Source organism: Sturnira hondurensis, unplaced genomic scaffold (genome assembly GCF_014824575.4).
Source record: "Sturnira hondurensis isolate 20B ecotype Veracruz unplaced genomic scaffold, ASM1482457v3 Scaffold0003166, whole genome shotgun sequence".
NCBI lineage: Eukaryota > Metazoa > Chordata > Mammalia > Chiroptera > Phyllostomidae > Sturnira > Sturnira hondurensis.
The window spans coordinates 360,162-375,295 of record NW_028075797.1 but is presented as its reverse complement, the minus strand read 5'-3'; the positions used below and the strand labels follow the sequence as shown (position 1 = coordinate 375,295).

The 15,134-nt window shown below is 36.8% G+C and overlaps 1 protein-coding gene across 5 annotated transcripts in view; it reads right to left on the bottom strand.

Moving 5' to 3' along the window:
- Window positions 1–15,134, bottom strand: part of LOC118984013 (BTB/POZ domain-containing protein KCTD7) — a 97,595-nt gene that overhangs the window by 25,902 nt on the left and 56,559 nt on the right. For 4 of the 5 annotated variants that reach the window (XM_037041717.1, XM_037041720.1, XM_037041719.1 and 1 more), the window contains one exon: window positions 13,238–13,407. In XM_037041717.1, coding sequence (XP_036897612.1) covers window positions 13,238–13,407 — 170 coding nt within the window. The remainder of the gene's footprint in view (window positions 1–13,237; window positions 13,408–15,134) is intronic. The other variant, XM_037041718.1, reaches the window with a different exon arrangement.

Here is a 15,134-nt window from a genome sequence, read left to right as displayed (position 1 = left end):
GAATCGATTAAGCAGAAGATTGGATCAGTGAACTGGAGGACAAAGTAGAAAGAATCTCCCAGACAGAGCAAGAAAAGCAAAAGAGGCTCAGAAAGAATGAGGAGGGATTAAGAGAAATGCAAGACAATATGAAATGTAACAATATCCAAATAATAGGAATACCAGAAGGAGGAGAGGAAAAACAAGAGATAGAAAACATATTTGAAAAAATAATGAGGGAAAATTTCCCTAATTTGATTAGAGAAAAAGTCACACAAATCCAGGAACACAGAGAGTCCCAATCAAGACGAACCCAAAAAGGCCCACTTCAAAACACATCATCATCAAAATTCCAAGATAAATAGAGAATCTTAAAAGCAGCAAGGGAGAAAAAGGAAGTAACATACACGGGAGCCCCAATAAGGTTAGCTACAGACTTCTCAATGGAAACACTCCAAGCAAGAAGAGAATGGCAAGAAATATTTCAAGTAATGAGAACCAGAGGCCTGTAACCAAGGCTACTTTACCCAGCAAGGCTCTGAATCAAGATAGAAGGCCAAATAAAGAGCTTCCAAGACAAAAGAATACGCCTCCACCAAACCAGCTCTACAAGAAATACTAAAGGGACTGCTTTAAGGAAAGGAAGGAAAAGAGAGAGACAGAGAGTAACTTAGATACAAAAATGGCAATGAATAAGTACCTATCGATAATAACATTAAATGTAAATGGATTAAATGCTCCAATCAAAAGATACAGAATAGCTGGATGGATAAGAAAGAATGACCCACACATATGCTGTCTACAAGAAATCCACCTCAGGACAAAAGACCTACACAGACTAAAAGTGAAGGGTTGGAAACAAATTTTCCAAGCGCACGAACAAGAAAAAAAAGCCGGGGTAGCAATACTCCTATTAAACAATATAGACTTCAAAAAAAGGGCCAGAAAGAGAGACCCAGAGGTCACTTCATAATACTCAAGGGAAGAATCCACCAAGAAAACATGAACATCATAAATATATATGCACCCAACATAGGAGCACCCAAATATATACAGAAAATCTTAGAGGATTTCAAGAAAGATATTGACAGTAACACAATTATAGTAGGGGATTTTAATACCCCACTGTCAAAAATGGACAGATCTTCCAAATAAAATATCAACAAAGATATTGTGGCATTGAACAAAGCCCTAGATGAAATGGACTTAAATGATATATATAGGGCCCTTCATCCCAAAGAAGCTAAATACATATTCTTTTCAAATGCATACAGAACATTTTCAAAGATAGACCACATGATAGGGCACAAAATAAGCCTCAACAAATTCAAGAAAATTGAAATCATACCAAGCATTTTCTCTGACTACAGGGACTGAAACTGGAATCAACCCCAAAGGAAAAAACCCAAAACACTTGAAATCATGGAGATTGAATGGCATGCTATTAAACAATGAATGGGTCAAAAATGAAATTAGGGAAAAAATAAAAAAAGTTTCTGGAAACAAACAAAAATGAACTCACAACAACCCAAAACTTATGGGACACAGTGAAGGCAGTCCTGAGAGGGAACTTCATAGCAATACAGGCCTACCTAAAGAAGATAGAAACATTTCAAACAAACAAACTAACCCGACGCCTGCAAGAGCTCGAGGAACAACAACAAAGACAGCCCAAAGCAAGTAGAAGGAAGGAAATAAGCAAGATCAGAGCAGACTTAAATGACAGAGACTAAAAGCACAATTTTAAGGATCAATGAATCCAGGAGCTGGTTTTTTGAAAAGATAAACAAAAGAGATAAGCCTTTAAGTAGGCTCATCAAGTAAAGAAGAGAGAGGACCCAAATAAACACAATCAGAAATGAAAAAGGAGAAATTACAACTGATACCACAGAAATAGAAGGGATTGTAAGAAATTACTATGCAGAACTGTATGCCAAGAAATTTGAAAACCTAGGTGAAATGGACAAATTTCTAGAAAAATATAATATTCAAAAACTCAATGAAAAAGAAACAGAAAACCTGAACAGACCAATAAGAGCAGATGAAATTGAAGCAATAATCAAAAAACTCCCGTCACACAAAAGCCCTGGACCAGATGGTTTCACAGGAGAATTCTACAAAGCATTTAAGGAAGAGCGAACTCCTATTCTTCACAGACTATTCCAAAAAATCCAATATGATGGGAAACTCCCAAACTCTTTTTGTGAAGCCAGCATCATTCTAATTCTAAAACCAGATAGAGACACAACAAAGAAAGAAAACTTCAGGCCAATATTGCTGATGAACATAGATGCTAAAATCCTCAACAAAATATTGGCAAATCGCATCCAACAACATATTATAAAGATCATACACCATGACCAAGTGGGATTCATCCCAAGGATGCAAGGATGGTTCAATATTTGCAAATCAGTAAATGTAATACATCACATAAATAAAAGCAAAGACAAAAATCACATGATCCTATCAATAGACACGGAAAAAGCTTTTGATAAGATACAACACCCATTTATGATAAAAAACACTCAGGAAAGTGGGAATAGAGGGAGCATTCCTCAATATAATAAAGGCCATATATGAGAGACCTACAGCTAACATCATACTCAATGGACAAAAACTAAAAGTTTTTCTACTAAGATCAGGAACAAGACAAGGCTGTCTACTTTCACCACTTCTATTCAATATAGTATTGGAAGTTTTAGCCACAGTGATCAGACAAGAAAAGGAAATAAAAGGTATCCAAATTGGAAAGGAGGAAACAAAACTGTCATTGTTTGCAGATGACACAATAGTGTATATGGAAAATCCTATAGACTCTACCCAAAAACTGCTCGACCTAATAAACAAATTTGGCAAAACAGCAGAATACAAAGTCAATATTCATAAATCAAAGACATTTTTATATACTAACAATGAATCAGTAGAAGCAAAAATCAAGAAAAGAATCCCATTCGATATAGCACAAACAAATATAAAATATCTGGGAATAAACCTAACCAAAGAGGTAAAAGACCTGTATGCATAAAACTACACAACGCTGAAGAAAGAAATCAAGGAAGACACAAACGAAGGGAAACATATACCATGTTCATGGACTGGAAGAATTAACACCATCAAAATGTCCATACTACCCAAAGCAATTTACAGATTCAATGCAATACCTATTAAAGTACCAATGGCATATTTCACAGACATAGAACAAACACTTCAAACATTTATATCGAATCATAAATGACCCTGAATAGCAGCCGCAATTTTGAGAAAGAAGAACAAAGTAGGAGGGATCGCAATACCTGATATCAAACTAGATTACAAGGCCACTGTAATCAAAACAGCCTGGTACTGGCATAAAAACAGGCACATAGACCAATGGAACAGAACAGAGAGCCCAAAAATAAACCCAAGTCTCTACAGTCAATGAATATTCAACAAAGGGGGCAGTAACATAAAATGGAGTAAAAATAGCCTCTTCAACAAATGGTTTTGGGAGAACTGGACAGCTACATGCAAAAAAATGAAACTTGAGCACCAACTTACACCATACACCAAAATAAATTCAAGGTGGATAAAAGACTTAAATATAAGCCATGAAACCATTAAAGCCCTAGAGGAGAACATTGGCAGGAAAATCTCAAATATTCCATGCAGCAAGATTTTTATTGATACGTCCCCTAGAGCAAGGGACATAAAGGAAAGAATAAACAAATGGGATCTCATCAAAATTGAAAGCTTCTGCACGGCTAAGGAAAACTGTATCAAGATAAAAAGAGAAGCAACAGCTTGGGAAAACATATTTGCGAATGATACCTCAGACAAAGGTTTAATCTCCAAAATATACAAAGAACTTACTCGACTCCACTCTAAGAAGACAAGCAACCCAATTTAAAAATGGGCAAAGGACTTGAACAGACACTTCTCCAACGAGGACATACAGAGGATCCAGAGACACATGAAGAGATGCTCAATATCACTAGCTATCAGAGAGATGCAAATTAAAACTACAATGAGATACCACCTTACACGGGTCAGAATGGCCATCATAAACAAAGCAACAAACAACAAATGTTGGAGGGGTTGTGGGGAAAAGGGAACCCTAGTTCACTATTGGTGGGATTGCAGACTTATACAACCACTATGGAAAACAGTATGGAACCTTCTAAGAAAACTAAAAATGGACCTGCCTTTTGACCCAGCAATTCCACTGCTGGGATTATATCCTAAGAACCCTAAAACACCAATCCAAAAGACCCTATGCACCCCAATGTTCACAGCAGCACAATTTACAATAACTAAGAGTTGGAAGCAACCTAGATACCCATCAGTAAATGAATGGATCAAAAAACTATGGTACATTTACACAATGGAATTCTATGCAGCAGAAAGAAAGAAGGAGCTCCTACCCTTTGCAACAGCATGGATGGAACTGGAAAGCATTCTGCTGAATGAAATAAGCCAGGCAGTGAAAGACAAATACCATACGATCTCACCTTTAACAGGTATTTAAACAACAAAACAAACAAGCAACCAAAATATGACCAAAGACACTGAAATTCAGAGCAGGCTGACAGGGACTAGAGGGGAGAGGGGAGTGAATTTCAGGGGAAAAGGGGAAGGATTCACAGAAACTAGTATAAAGGACACATGGAGAACAACTAAGGGGGGTGGAAATGGGAGGGAGGTGGGGAGCACAGTGAGGGGGGGTAGGCTGGGATGGGAGTGAGGGACGGAAAACTGTACTTGAACAAGAATTAAATTTAAAAAGAAAAGAATATGTCCTAAGAACATGTTTATAAATTCTAATATCAAATGATCCTTTTGTTCTGATTCTTATTTTAAATCACTTTATAAAGTTCAAGTCATCCCAATAAGCAAATTAGGTTTAAAATAAACAATAAATAGACTACCATTATAGTATTTGTGAAATAAAAATTTTAAAAATATAAACCTATTAATTGTATTTTGATATGGGGGGCTGAACATTTTAATTATAATATTTTTAGTTTTCTTTATTATGCTATATTTTACTTGTTATTTCTTTATATACTTTCTATAGCTCATTATTCTTTTTATCTACTTAGGTTCCTACCCTTCATTTGCACCAAACTGTAAAACTTAACTTAGAACAAACTACATTCATTTCATTCTTATGATTATCATTTGTGCTCACTTTTAACTAGAAAGACTGTGGCCTGTTTCCCTGGTGCCACACAGTCACTGTAATTTTATAGCTCAGAAAATTCCTTTTAATATTTTCTATTCATATGCAGATTCACACTTCATTAGTGTTTATTTTAGAATGTAAAATAAGTCCCCTTCCACTCTGTCCTTTTATCCTGCTTTAGATTCCTTATAGGACTTACCGCTGTGCTATATTATAAATCAGTTTATTGTCCATTTCCTCCACCGACGTGTGGACCCCATGAGAGCCCTGCTCACCACCGCATCCTCAGTGCCTGTAACAGAGCCAGGCACAGCGCTAGCTAGGGCTCAGTGTTAACTGGACGGAAGAAGAAATGAATGCAGCTATTATAGTTCTTCTCTTTGTAATACTAGAAAGATGTTGGAGACAATTCTACGTAGATCTCTTATATTTCCACACATCTTGTGAAAGAGACACTGACTGCCTTTCTTCAGTACTCTCTTCAAGAACAGCTGTATAACTAACAGCCTTGAAACACAAGGATAGTGCCTCCTTCAAGTGAAAAAAAGGGTAAATCGTTTACTGTTCAGTATAATGCTTCCCTCTGGGGCAAAGGTCAGACAAATTCATGCCCATTACAAAACATTCTTTTCTGTAAGATAAGTCACTGCATTCACAGGCACTGCCCGGTGGGAACTGACACTCAGGAAATTAATGCAAATGCTAATACCCTCTGGCTACTCATACTGCTGTTCTAAACTCCCCCTTCTTCCCGACTCAGGAGACCTCTGTCTTCTGCCAGAATCCATGAAACCATGGCAGGCTAATTTATTAACTTGCAAATTGGGTAAATCTCAGATCCTTCACAGTTCTGATAGCAAATTTGTGTTGGTTAATTATTTTAGGTTCTACAAAATTCCAAAAAAATTTTTCATAGCTTTCTAAGAAAAAACATAGTATAACAGTGTAAAGCAACCCCTTTCTTTACCTATTCCCTAACCATTGCCTGGAATTATCTTTTCTATAACATCTATATAAAAAGATCATTTTACATCCCCCCCCAAATTTTTTTTGTAGTTTAAAAGGTGTGACAAGTGGGTATATTTCTTTGAATAGTAATACTGAGAGAGTCTCTCTATACTTTCTTTATTTGACTATTTCCATAATTATGTTTTCTGTGTATTTCATCTGGAATTCCCATTGGCTGGAACTGGATCTCCATAACAATGTTCTGAATTCATGAAGTTTCTGTTGCAGCACAGTTGACTGTTTTAATAAACTGCGATTTTTGCTTTCATGTCCACACTTTTCATATGGTTTATGCTGCAATATTAGGGCTTTAATCCTCTTAAATAAAATTTTAAAATCAAACATTAACATTTAAAGTGTATCAAGTATGCAGTCCTCATATTTAGAGACAGTCTATCTTACCAGGGAATATACCCTGAGGTCATTAATAGCTAGCTAAATATAAATTAAAATGGTTTTACATTTAGACAAGCAAAACAGGGCAAAAATAAATGACTGTCAAATTCAATTACTGGTAAAATATAAGTGGTAAGAAGAAGGTACATATGTTCCTTTTCTATCTCTGAGAAAAATCCAGTAGTTGACCATTTTTAGCATCTGGATAGTTACTAATTATAAATGAATTTACATATGTTCTTCACAAAGGTCACTAAATTTTTTTTAGCAAAATAATGTTTAAATTCTTGCTTTTCTTTCACTGAATGAAATTATAGTTCTTTAATGTGTTATAGGCTAAGAATTCTAGTAACTCACAAGCTATAGTGCAGAGATGTAGAAATAATGTGGGAATTCTAATCTTGGGTCTCATAGCCAAAGATCAGAATTCCCAAAGACACTGCATTAATTTAAAATACTTTAATGTCACCAGAGTTTAAGCAGACACAGTGTTATTCATGATACTGAGGTTAAGCAGTATCCCACTGGACTCTTCAGTAAGTATGTTAAGCTATTAAAACTGTAGTCTTGAAAATCAACGAACAGGCTCCCAAATCAGAGCTCATGAATGCAACTGTGTAAATGCATATTTAGCCACTAGTTAGTTGAGTTTTCCCACAACATTTGAGAAAAGGTCAAAAGTATCCATAGGTGAGCAAAGTAAAAAAGACTTTTAAGAGTTATAGCAGCTAGTTAAAAAAAACAAACAACTCTTCACGATGGAGCTAGGTTTCTTCCACCATACTTGCCAGGGTGGATCTGAGTGAGCCCATGCAGACTTAACTAGATCACTGTGCCCAGCTCTCTGCTCTCAAACTGTGTAGAGAACAAGGCCTTAGCATGTAAGGGTCAAACTCAGTTCAGTTTGAATCATGAATTGTTCAACTTGAGTACGTCCTGCTTTATGAGTATCTTCTGAACGGGGCCTTCAGTCATCATGAGGTGCTTCAGGTGAATATTGTCCTTAATTTCTACTTTTGGAATACATTGTGTTGCCTTCTCCAAAATGTCTACAACCTCTAACATGTCGTTGCAGAAGCCCTAAACACCATGCAATTTGCCACTTCCACTATTTTTGGCTTCTCTTGAAGTTCACAGTATCTGCCAAAGCTTGTTTACATTTTCCACAGGCTCTTTTAGCTGCTCTTCTAACTTGACTTTCTGTTCCATGAATAATTCCTCTATAGAGAAAGTATTTCTCTCCAGTGCCATTTTGACCCATATAGCCTTCAGTATGGCCATTGTTGTTCTGTTTTGTATCTGTGCACAACAGGAGAGGGCCTGGGAGAAAAAACCTGGGAGAATGCATCTTTCCAGCCTCACCACCAAGCTGCCCCTCATTAATGTTTTAAGTCTGCTTTCAGACATCAATATATTTTTAATTATTTTGATTCATTCCTCATTTTTAACACAGTTATCAACTTGCTTTTATCTACTTTTGTTTCTTATGATGCACAGGTTCCAGCAGCTTAGGTGTTTTCCCATTGTCTTTTGCCTCACTTCTCATCCATGCTGCTTCTAATTTTAAAATTGGAGATTTCCAGCCAAGATGGGGGTGTAGGTGGATACACTTTGCCTCCTCACACAACCAAAAGAAGGACAACCACAAATTTAAAAACAAAAAATGACCAGTACTGCCAGAAGATCGAACTGTATGGAAGTCCAACAACCAAGGAGTTAAAGAAGAAACATTCATTCAGACTGGCAGAAGGGGTGAAGATGGGCAGCTTGGGTGGAGAGGACGCATGACAAGGCAGTGGCTGGAGGACTGGGCCATCCCACATTCGCATGCAGATAAAACCGCAAGGAACAACTAGGGAACCAAACAGACTGCACAACCCAGGGTTCCAGAGGGGGGGAAATAAAGCCTCAAAACTTCTGGTAAAAACCTGTGGGGGGTGCGGTGGCAGGAGGTACTCTCAGCCTCACAGGAGAGTGTACTGGATAGACAGACCCTCAGGGTCCTGGAACATACACTAACCCACTCACCTGGTAATCAGCACCAGAAGGGCCCAATTTGCTTGTGGGTAGCTGAGGAAGTTACCGAAAGCCTATGGAGGGCTAAGCAAGCGGCACTGTTCCCTCTCAGACCCCTCCCCTCATACAGCACCACAACACAGCAACATGGGTTGCCCTGCCCTCTCGAATACCTAAGGCTCCGCCTCTTAGCACCATAAGAAGCCTCAAGACAAAAAAAAAAAAATGGCCCAAATAAAAGAACAGATCGAAGTTCTAAAAATAGAACTAAGCAATGAAGAGAGAGCCAACATATCAAATGCAGAGTTCAAAACACTGATAATCAGGATGCTCACAGAAATGGTTGCGTATGGTTCCAAAATAGAGGAAAAAGTGAAGGGGATGCAAAGTGAAATAAAAAAATATATATAGGGAACCAACAGTGAAGGGAAGAAAACTGGGACTCAAATTAATGATTTGGAACAAAGGGAAGAAATAAACATTCAACCAGAACAGAATGAAGAAACAAGAATTCAAAAAAATGAGGAGAGGCTTAGAAACCTCCAGGACAACTTTAAGCTTTCCAACATGTAAATCATAGGGGTGCTGGAAAGAGAAAAGGAAGAGTAAGAAATGAAAAACTTACCTGAACAAATAATGAAGAACTTCCCCAATCTAGCAAAGGAAATAGACTTCCAGGAAATCCAGGAAGCTCAGAGAGTCCCAAAGAAATTGGACCCAAGGAGGCACACACCAAGGCACATTATAATTACATTAGTCAAGATTAAAGATAAACAGAAAATCTTAAAAGCAACAAGAAAAAAGAAGACAGTTACTTACAAAGGAGTTCCCGTAAGACTGTCAACTGATTTCTCAAAAGAAACCTTACAGGCAAGAAAGAGATGGACAGAAGTATTTGAAGTTATGAAAGACAAGGACCTACATCCAAAATTACTCTACACAGCAAAGCTATCATTTAGAATGAAAGGGCAGACAAAGTGTTCCCCAGGTAAAGTCAAGTTAAAGGAGTTCATCATCACCAAGCCCTTATTATAGGAAATGTTAAAGGGACTTATCTAAGAAATAGAAAAAGATTATAAAAAAACTATGAACATTAAAATGACAACAAACTCATAGGTATCAACAAATGAACCTTAAAAAAAAACAAACTAGGCAAAAAATTAGAACAGGAACAAATCACAGAAATGGAGATCACATGGAGGGTTATCAGTGGGGAGGGAGAGGGAGGAGAATGGGAGAAAAGGTACAGGGAATAAGAAGTATAAATGGTAGGTACAAAATAGACAGCAGGAGGTTAAGAATAGTATAGGAAATGGAGAAGCTAAAGAACTTATATGTACAACCCATGAACATGAACTAAGGATGTGGGGGGAATGCCAGAGGGTGGGGGAGTGCAGGGAGGAGGGGAATAAAGGGGAGAAAAAAATTTGGACAACTGTAATAACATTATCAATAAAATATACTTTAAAAAGTAAAATTACCCTGGGCATATAAGGCTCAGTCTAAATGATGAAAGAAATTTATACATCGTTCTTTTCATTGGTAACCACATACATCCCTGGATTTGTGGCCATACTTAGATCTAATTGAAGTTTGGTTCTTACAGTGAGATTCTTATAGTCATTTTGTAATGATAAGTTTAAAAACTAAACCTTGTCAATTCTTAGCTTCTTCATAGTCCCTCCCCAAACCCCTGGCCATTTCTACAATGAAATATAAATTCTTACTATGGTGACTTCTGAGAAAAACAGCTGATAACAACTGCATGTTCAATATGAATGAGTTTTGCATTAATAATGTAGCTCATTTGCAACAGAAACATATTATATTATATAAAAAGGAACTGACTATAAGATAACACATATTTTAAGTATCTAATAGGATTAAGCAAAAAACAAAAAAAGGAGAAAATACATCAGTTTCAGAAGAGTCTTAGCAAACAGTAATATCTGTTAAATAGTAAAGCATCATATTGTAGTAATTCGGTGCTGTGTGAATGAAATTTTAGCCAAATTTCTCTTTTGGGATGAGAAAAAACTTTTTAAAGTCTAAGTGCAGGTAAAGCACTTCTTGATAAAGAGAAAATAGCTGAAAAAATTTAACAGAATCCTGAAAACACGTATTTCATATTCTAGATTTGACCTATACGCAGAAAAGGTTGGCCATCCCTGGCATACACCAGTATTGGAGAAAACGAGAATGAAGTAGAGAAGACGTAGGCAAGACTGTCTCGTGTTCTCAAACTCCCAAATTAGGGAAGAATAATAGTGTATGTGCAGTAGGAAGAATTATCAGTTAATGGCATTGTCAACAAGGTGATTTCAAACAGCTAAGAATGAATTTTCATATTGAGTAGTTCATAAGAATAAGATACCTAGGAAAGTTTAGCTGGTGAGACATTAACTTCAGATTTTTAAACAGTTTTGATGAACTAAGTACAGAGAACACCTTGTACTGTGACATATTTCATTACCTCACAGGAACCATCCCAATTTGTACTCGATCACACTCTCTTAAGAAATGCGTATAACTGAATGATTTGAAGCTAGTTAGGTAAGGTTGCTTTATTCAGGTGCAATAGCTGTTTTATGTATTTGGAACACCATTAACTTGGAGCTAAAGACAAGAAGGACGCCCCCAGAGACATTAAGTTTCACAAACATCTGTCCGAGCATCAGGTATGCTCTAGGCATCATGCTAGATGCTGAGCGCACATGCGCAGGGCTTGGCCACTTAACCAGAAAACACGTACTGTTGGTGTAGAAATGGAAAATAGGTTGCACAGTGGTTCTTAAACAAGGAGGACTCTGAGGCCATATCCAGGTTTCTGATATCAATTAGTGAGCCTTAAAAATAATCAAGTATGACAGTATCTGTGCCAATTAATTACTTCTTTACTTTAGTGTATCGAGTAAAAAGTCAACCAACGTATTACAGAATAAGGGCACATTACACTTCTGAGCAAAAGAAAAATCAACAAATCTGAACTGAGCAATTTTTAAAAATACAGTATTATACAGTGAATAAGCTACATGCCCTATATAGTACATATGCCAATACAGAATAGATATCCTGTAAACATTTCATAGGGTTGAAGAGTAAATAACTACAAAACTTTAGTTTTTACTTTTGCTAAAAATTGAAAGTTGCATATCACATGAAACCTGCATTTTTTCATATTAAAGAAGTCTATCATTGCTTCTAACTCAAAATGTCAATGATATCCTGCTGGCTTTATTTAACTCTAAATATCACTATTTGCTTATGAACACTTTCAGGGGGGAAAAAGAGGCTGCTTATTTATTGTCAGTATAATTGCACACCAAAAAAACAAGAAAGCAAGCTTATTTTCTCCCTCACTAGTTGAATCACTATTTAAAAAATACTTGGACAGAGCTAATTCTAAGTTTAACGGGTGAGGTATATTACAAATGAACTAATCCCTATTTACAAAATGAGTCCCATTACAGGTAGTCTTATGAATTACTGTGACTAAAGTTATCACTTAGAAATTACAGGTTGAAGATACACACATGAAAGACATAAGTTCTAGTTCTGACACTGGCAGACTCTAGCTGTGTAACCTTGGACAAGCCACTTACCCTCTCCGGCTCTCGACTTCCCCATCTAAAACCAGAAGATTAAAACCAGATAATCACTATGGTCCCCTTCAACATCTAAATTCTAGCTTTCCCTTTTCTACCTCAGCAAGGAGAGAAAAATTAAAAATCAAAATATCTGATTTTTAATAAGCCAGGCGTTGAAAGAGAAATACTATATGATCTTACCTTTAACAGGAAGCTAAACCACAAAACAAACAAGCAAGCAAAATATAACCAAACACACTGAAATAGAGAATAGGGGGACAGTGACCAGAGGGGAGAGGGGAGGACATTTCAGGGGAAATAGGGGAGGGATTTAGAGCAACAAATATAAAGGATACATGGACAACTACTAAGGGGGATGGAAATGGGAGGGAGGTGGGGAACACTGCGGGGGTGGGCTGGGATGGGAGTAAAAGATAGAAAACTGTACTTGAACAACAATTAAATAAAAAAAGTTCCACGTATAGGTGACATCATATAAAGAACAAACTGACAGTAACCAGAGGGGAGAAGGATAACATGGGAAAGAAAGGAAAGGGACTTGCCAAGGAACATGAATAGAGTACTCATGGGCACGGGCAAAGAGGGGGATTGACTGTGGGAGCACGGGGAACAGAGTAGGAGTGAACAATGGGGGAAAATGTGGGACAACTGTAACTGGACAGTAATAAAATTTTAAAAATTTAAAAATATATATATAAAACAAAACATAAACAAAAATACCCTAAAATGATTGCTACTGATCTAACAATTGTTACTTCAGAGTCCAGGATCTAGTACCTGTGGTCGTTTATACTTTTTACAAGATGACAAGGTAGGAAGTATGCCATAGCAGTGGCTTGGGTATCACTCTTTCCATGCAATGATGATCCAAACACTGAGGAGTTGCATGGAAAAGTACTAGCCTGGGAATCAGGTTTTAACTTGGTTCAGTGGCATATTTCTTAGGTAATTTAACACGTCTGGGTCTTGATTGTAAATCAGGTGTAAAACGACAAAGTTGCACTAGATTATCTCTTAAGACACTCCCTAGAACCAAAACTCTGTTTCTGAGTGGTTATTCTCCACCTACCCTTTTGTAATGCATTGCTTCCAAAAACAGCTTGGTCTGCTTATAGATTTCTTGGCCTGTCTTGTGGAAGGTCTTGAGAAATTCTATGAACTCTTTAGACACTCTATCCGTTTCGATGCTGGTTTGCCGGTTTATGGAAGGACTGGGAGCTTTCGCTTCCTGAATTTCTGCTGGGAAAATTAAAAATAAGTTTCATTACATAGAAGAGCCATGCATAGAATTATTTCAAGTATCTAACTTAAGATTGTTTAAATGATACTTAATCAAAGTTAAACTTGAGTTTAAATTATTTTATGCGTCAATATTTGGGCAACTTTCCTACAAGTAAGCTAAATCTTCTTTATGAGTAGGAGTACAAATAGATAGAACTACATGACCTAAAAGACATCTCAATTCAAATATAAGTTGCTCTACTTGGATTTTCTTAGACAAAACACATCATGCTTTGATCCATGTATTTAATCATTAACACTAAAATGACACCACTATCTTGAACAACTTTCTCAAAGGTCTGCATGAGTTTATAAAACTAATCAAGTGAAATAATCAGTAGAAGCACAAAAATGTTCGATGACTTTTCAAATGTTAAACCAATTTTTTAAATCCATTTTACTTGCCCAAAAGGCAAAGGCTAATTTATTTACGTGGAGATTAATAACTATTCACCCACCATTCAGTTTTCAAGTCAGACCGCTCAAAGGGAAAGAGTGACATTCAAAGCAGCATCTCGATCAATAGTGACAAAGCACACAGCACAGGGCCAGAGGAAACGCATAAGGCACCGGCAACTGAGCTGGCCACACAACTCCTCCCCGCCTTTATAAATACACAGAAAGGACAGCGGGACCTCCCCAGAGGTAAGGGAGATGTAAGAAACGCAGGAACTACCACTTGGTCTCCTACGACATTCTAAGCCTCCCAACTTCGAACTGTACTCCCTAATTCAATCCCTATAAGTCTGGGGTGTCAAATTCATTTTTGTCAGAGTCACATCAGCCTCAGAACTGCCTTCAAAGGGCTGAAATAATTTTAGGACTGTATAAATGTGACTACTCCTTAACAGTTAAGGAGTTGAGATTACATTCAGCCCTTTCAAGGGAACCAGGAGGCTGATGTGGCCCTCCATAAAATGAGCTTGACACCCCTGCTATAAGGAATTAGGTAACTCATAAACTCATGATTCCCTTTTAAAACAAAAAGAAAGACAATTAAGAAGAAAAGGTATCTTTTGAAGGTATTAAAATCAACCTATTACATGTTTCTCAGAGTAGTTTCTTACAATCTTATTTTTGGAACTTTAGAATCTGATGTACATTTTAACGATGAAGTTGATATAAAGTTTTAATATCATAAAGGCACTATTCCTATTAGAGTGCCTGGTTTATTCAAAGTGAGACAAACACACTCAGATTACCTACAAGAATATACTATTAACTGTAGCAAACCAAAACCCCCCCCCGTATCTCATTTGTTACATATCCGGTTATTAAACTGTGTTACTTAATTGCTTGACTTAAACTCAAATTATAGCAAAAACACCCTCCCTGACCCTGCAAACTGTACTATCAAAGTTAGAAGAACAAAATTGCATTTTGGTTATCTTTCCAAATCAAGTATTTGCCTATCTTTTAAGTGACCAGTGCTTCCTAATTATGATTCAACATGTGGAAGCCCTTAAAGAATTCAACTGCATTAAGAGGGAAAAAATAGGAAAGAAACAAAACACAACCCCTCTCAATATGTATAGTGAAAACACATCATTCAAAAGTCAGACAGCAAACTAGAAACAACTGTTTGTACATTATATCACAAAAAGATTCCTATAACTAGAGAAGAAAAAATTCTTAACAGTTCAGTATGAAAATTGGTCAAGAATACTAACAATTCACAGAAAGGA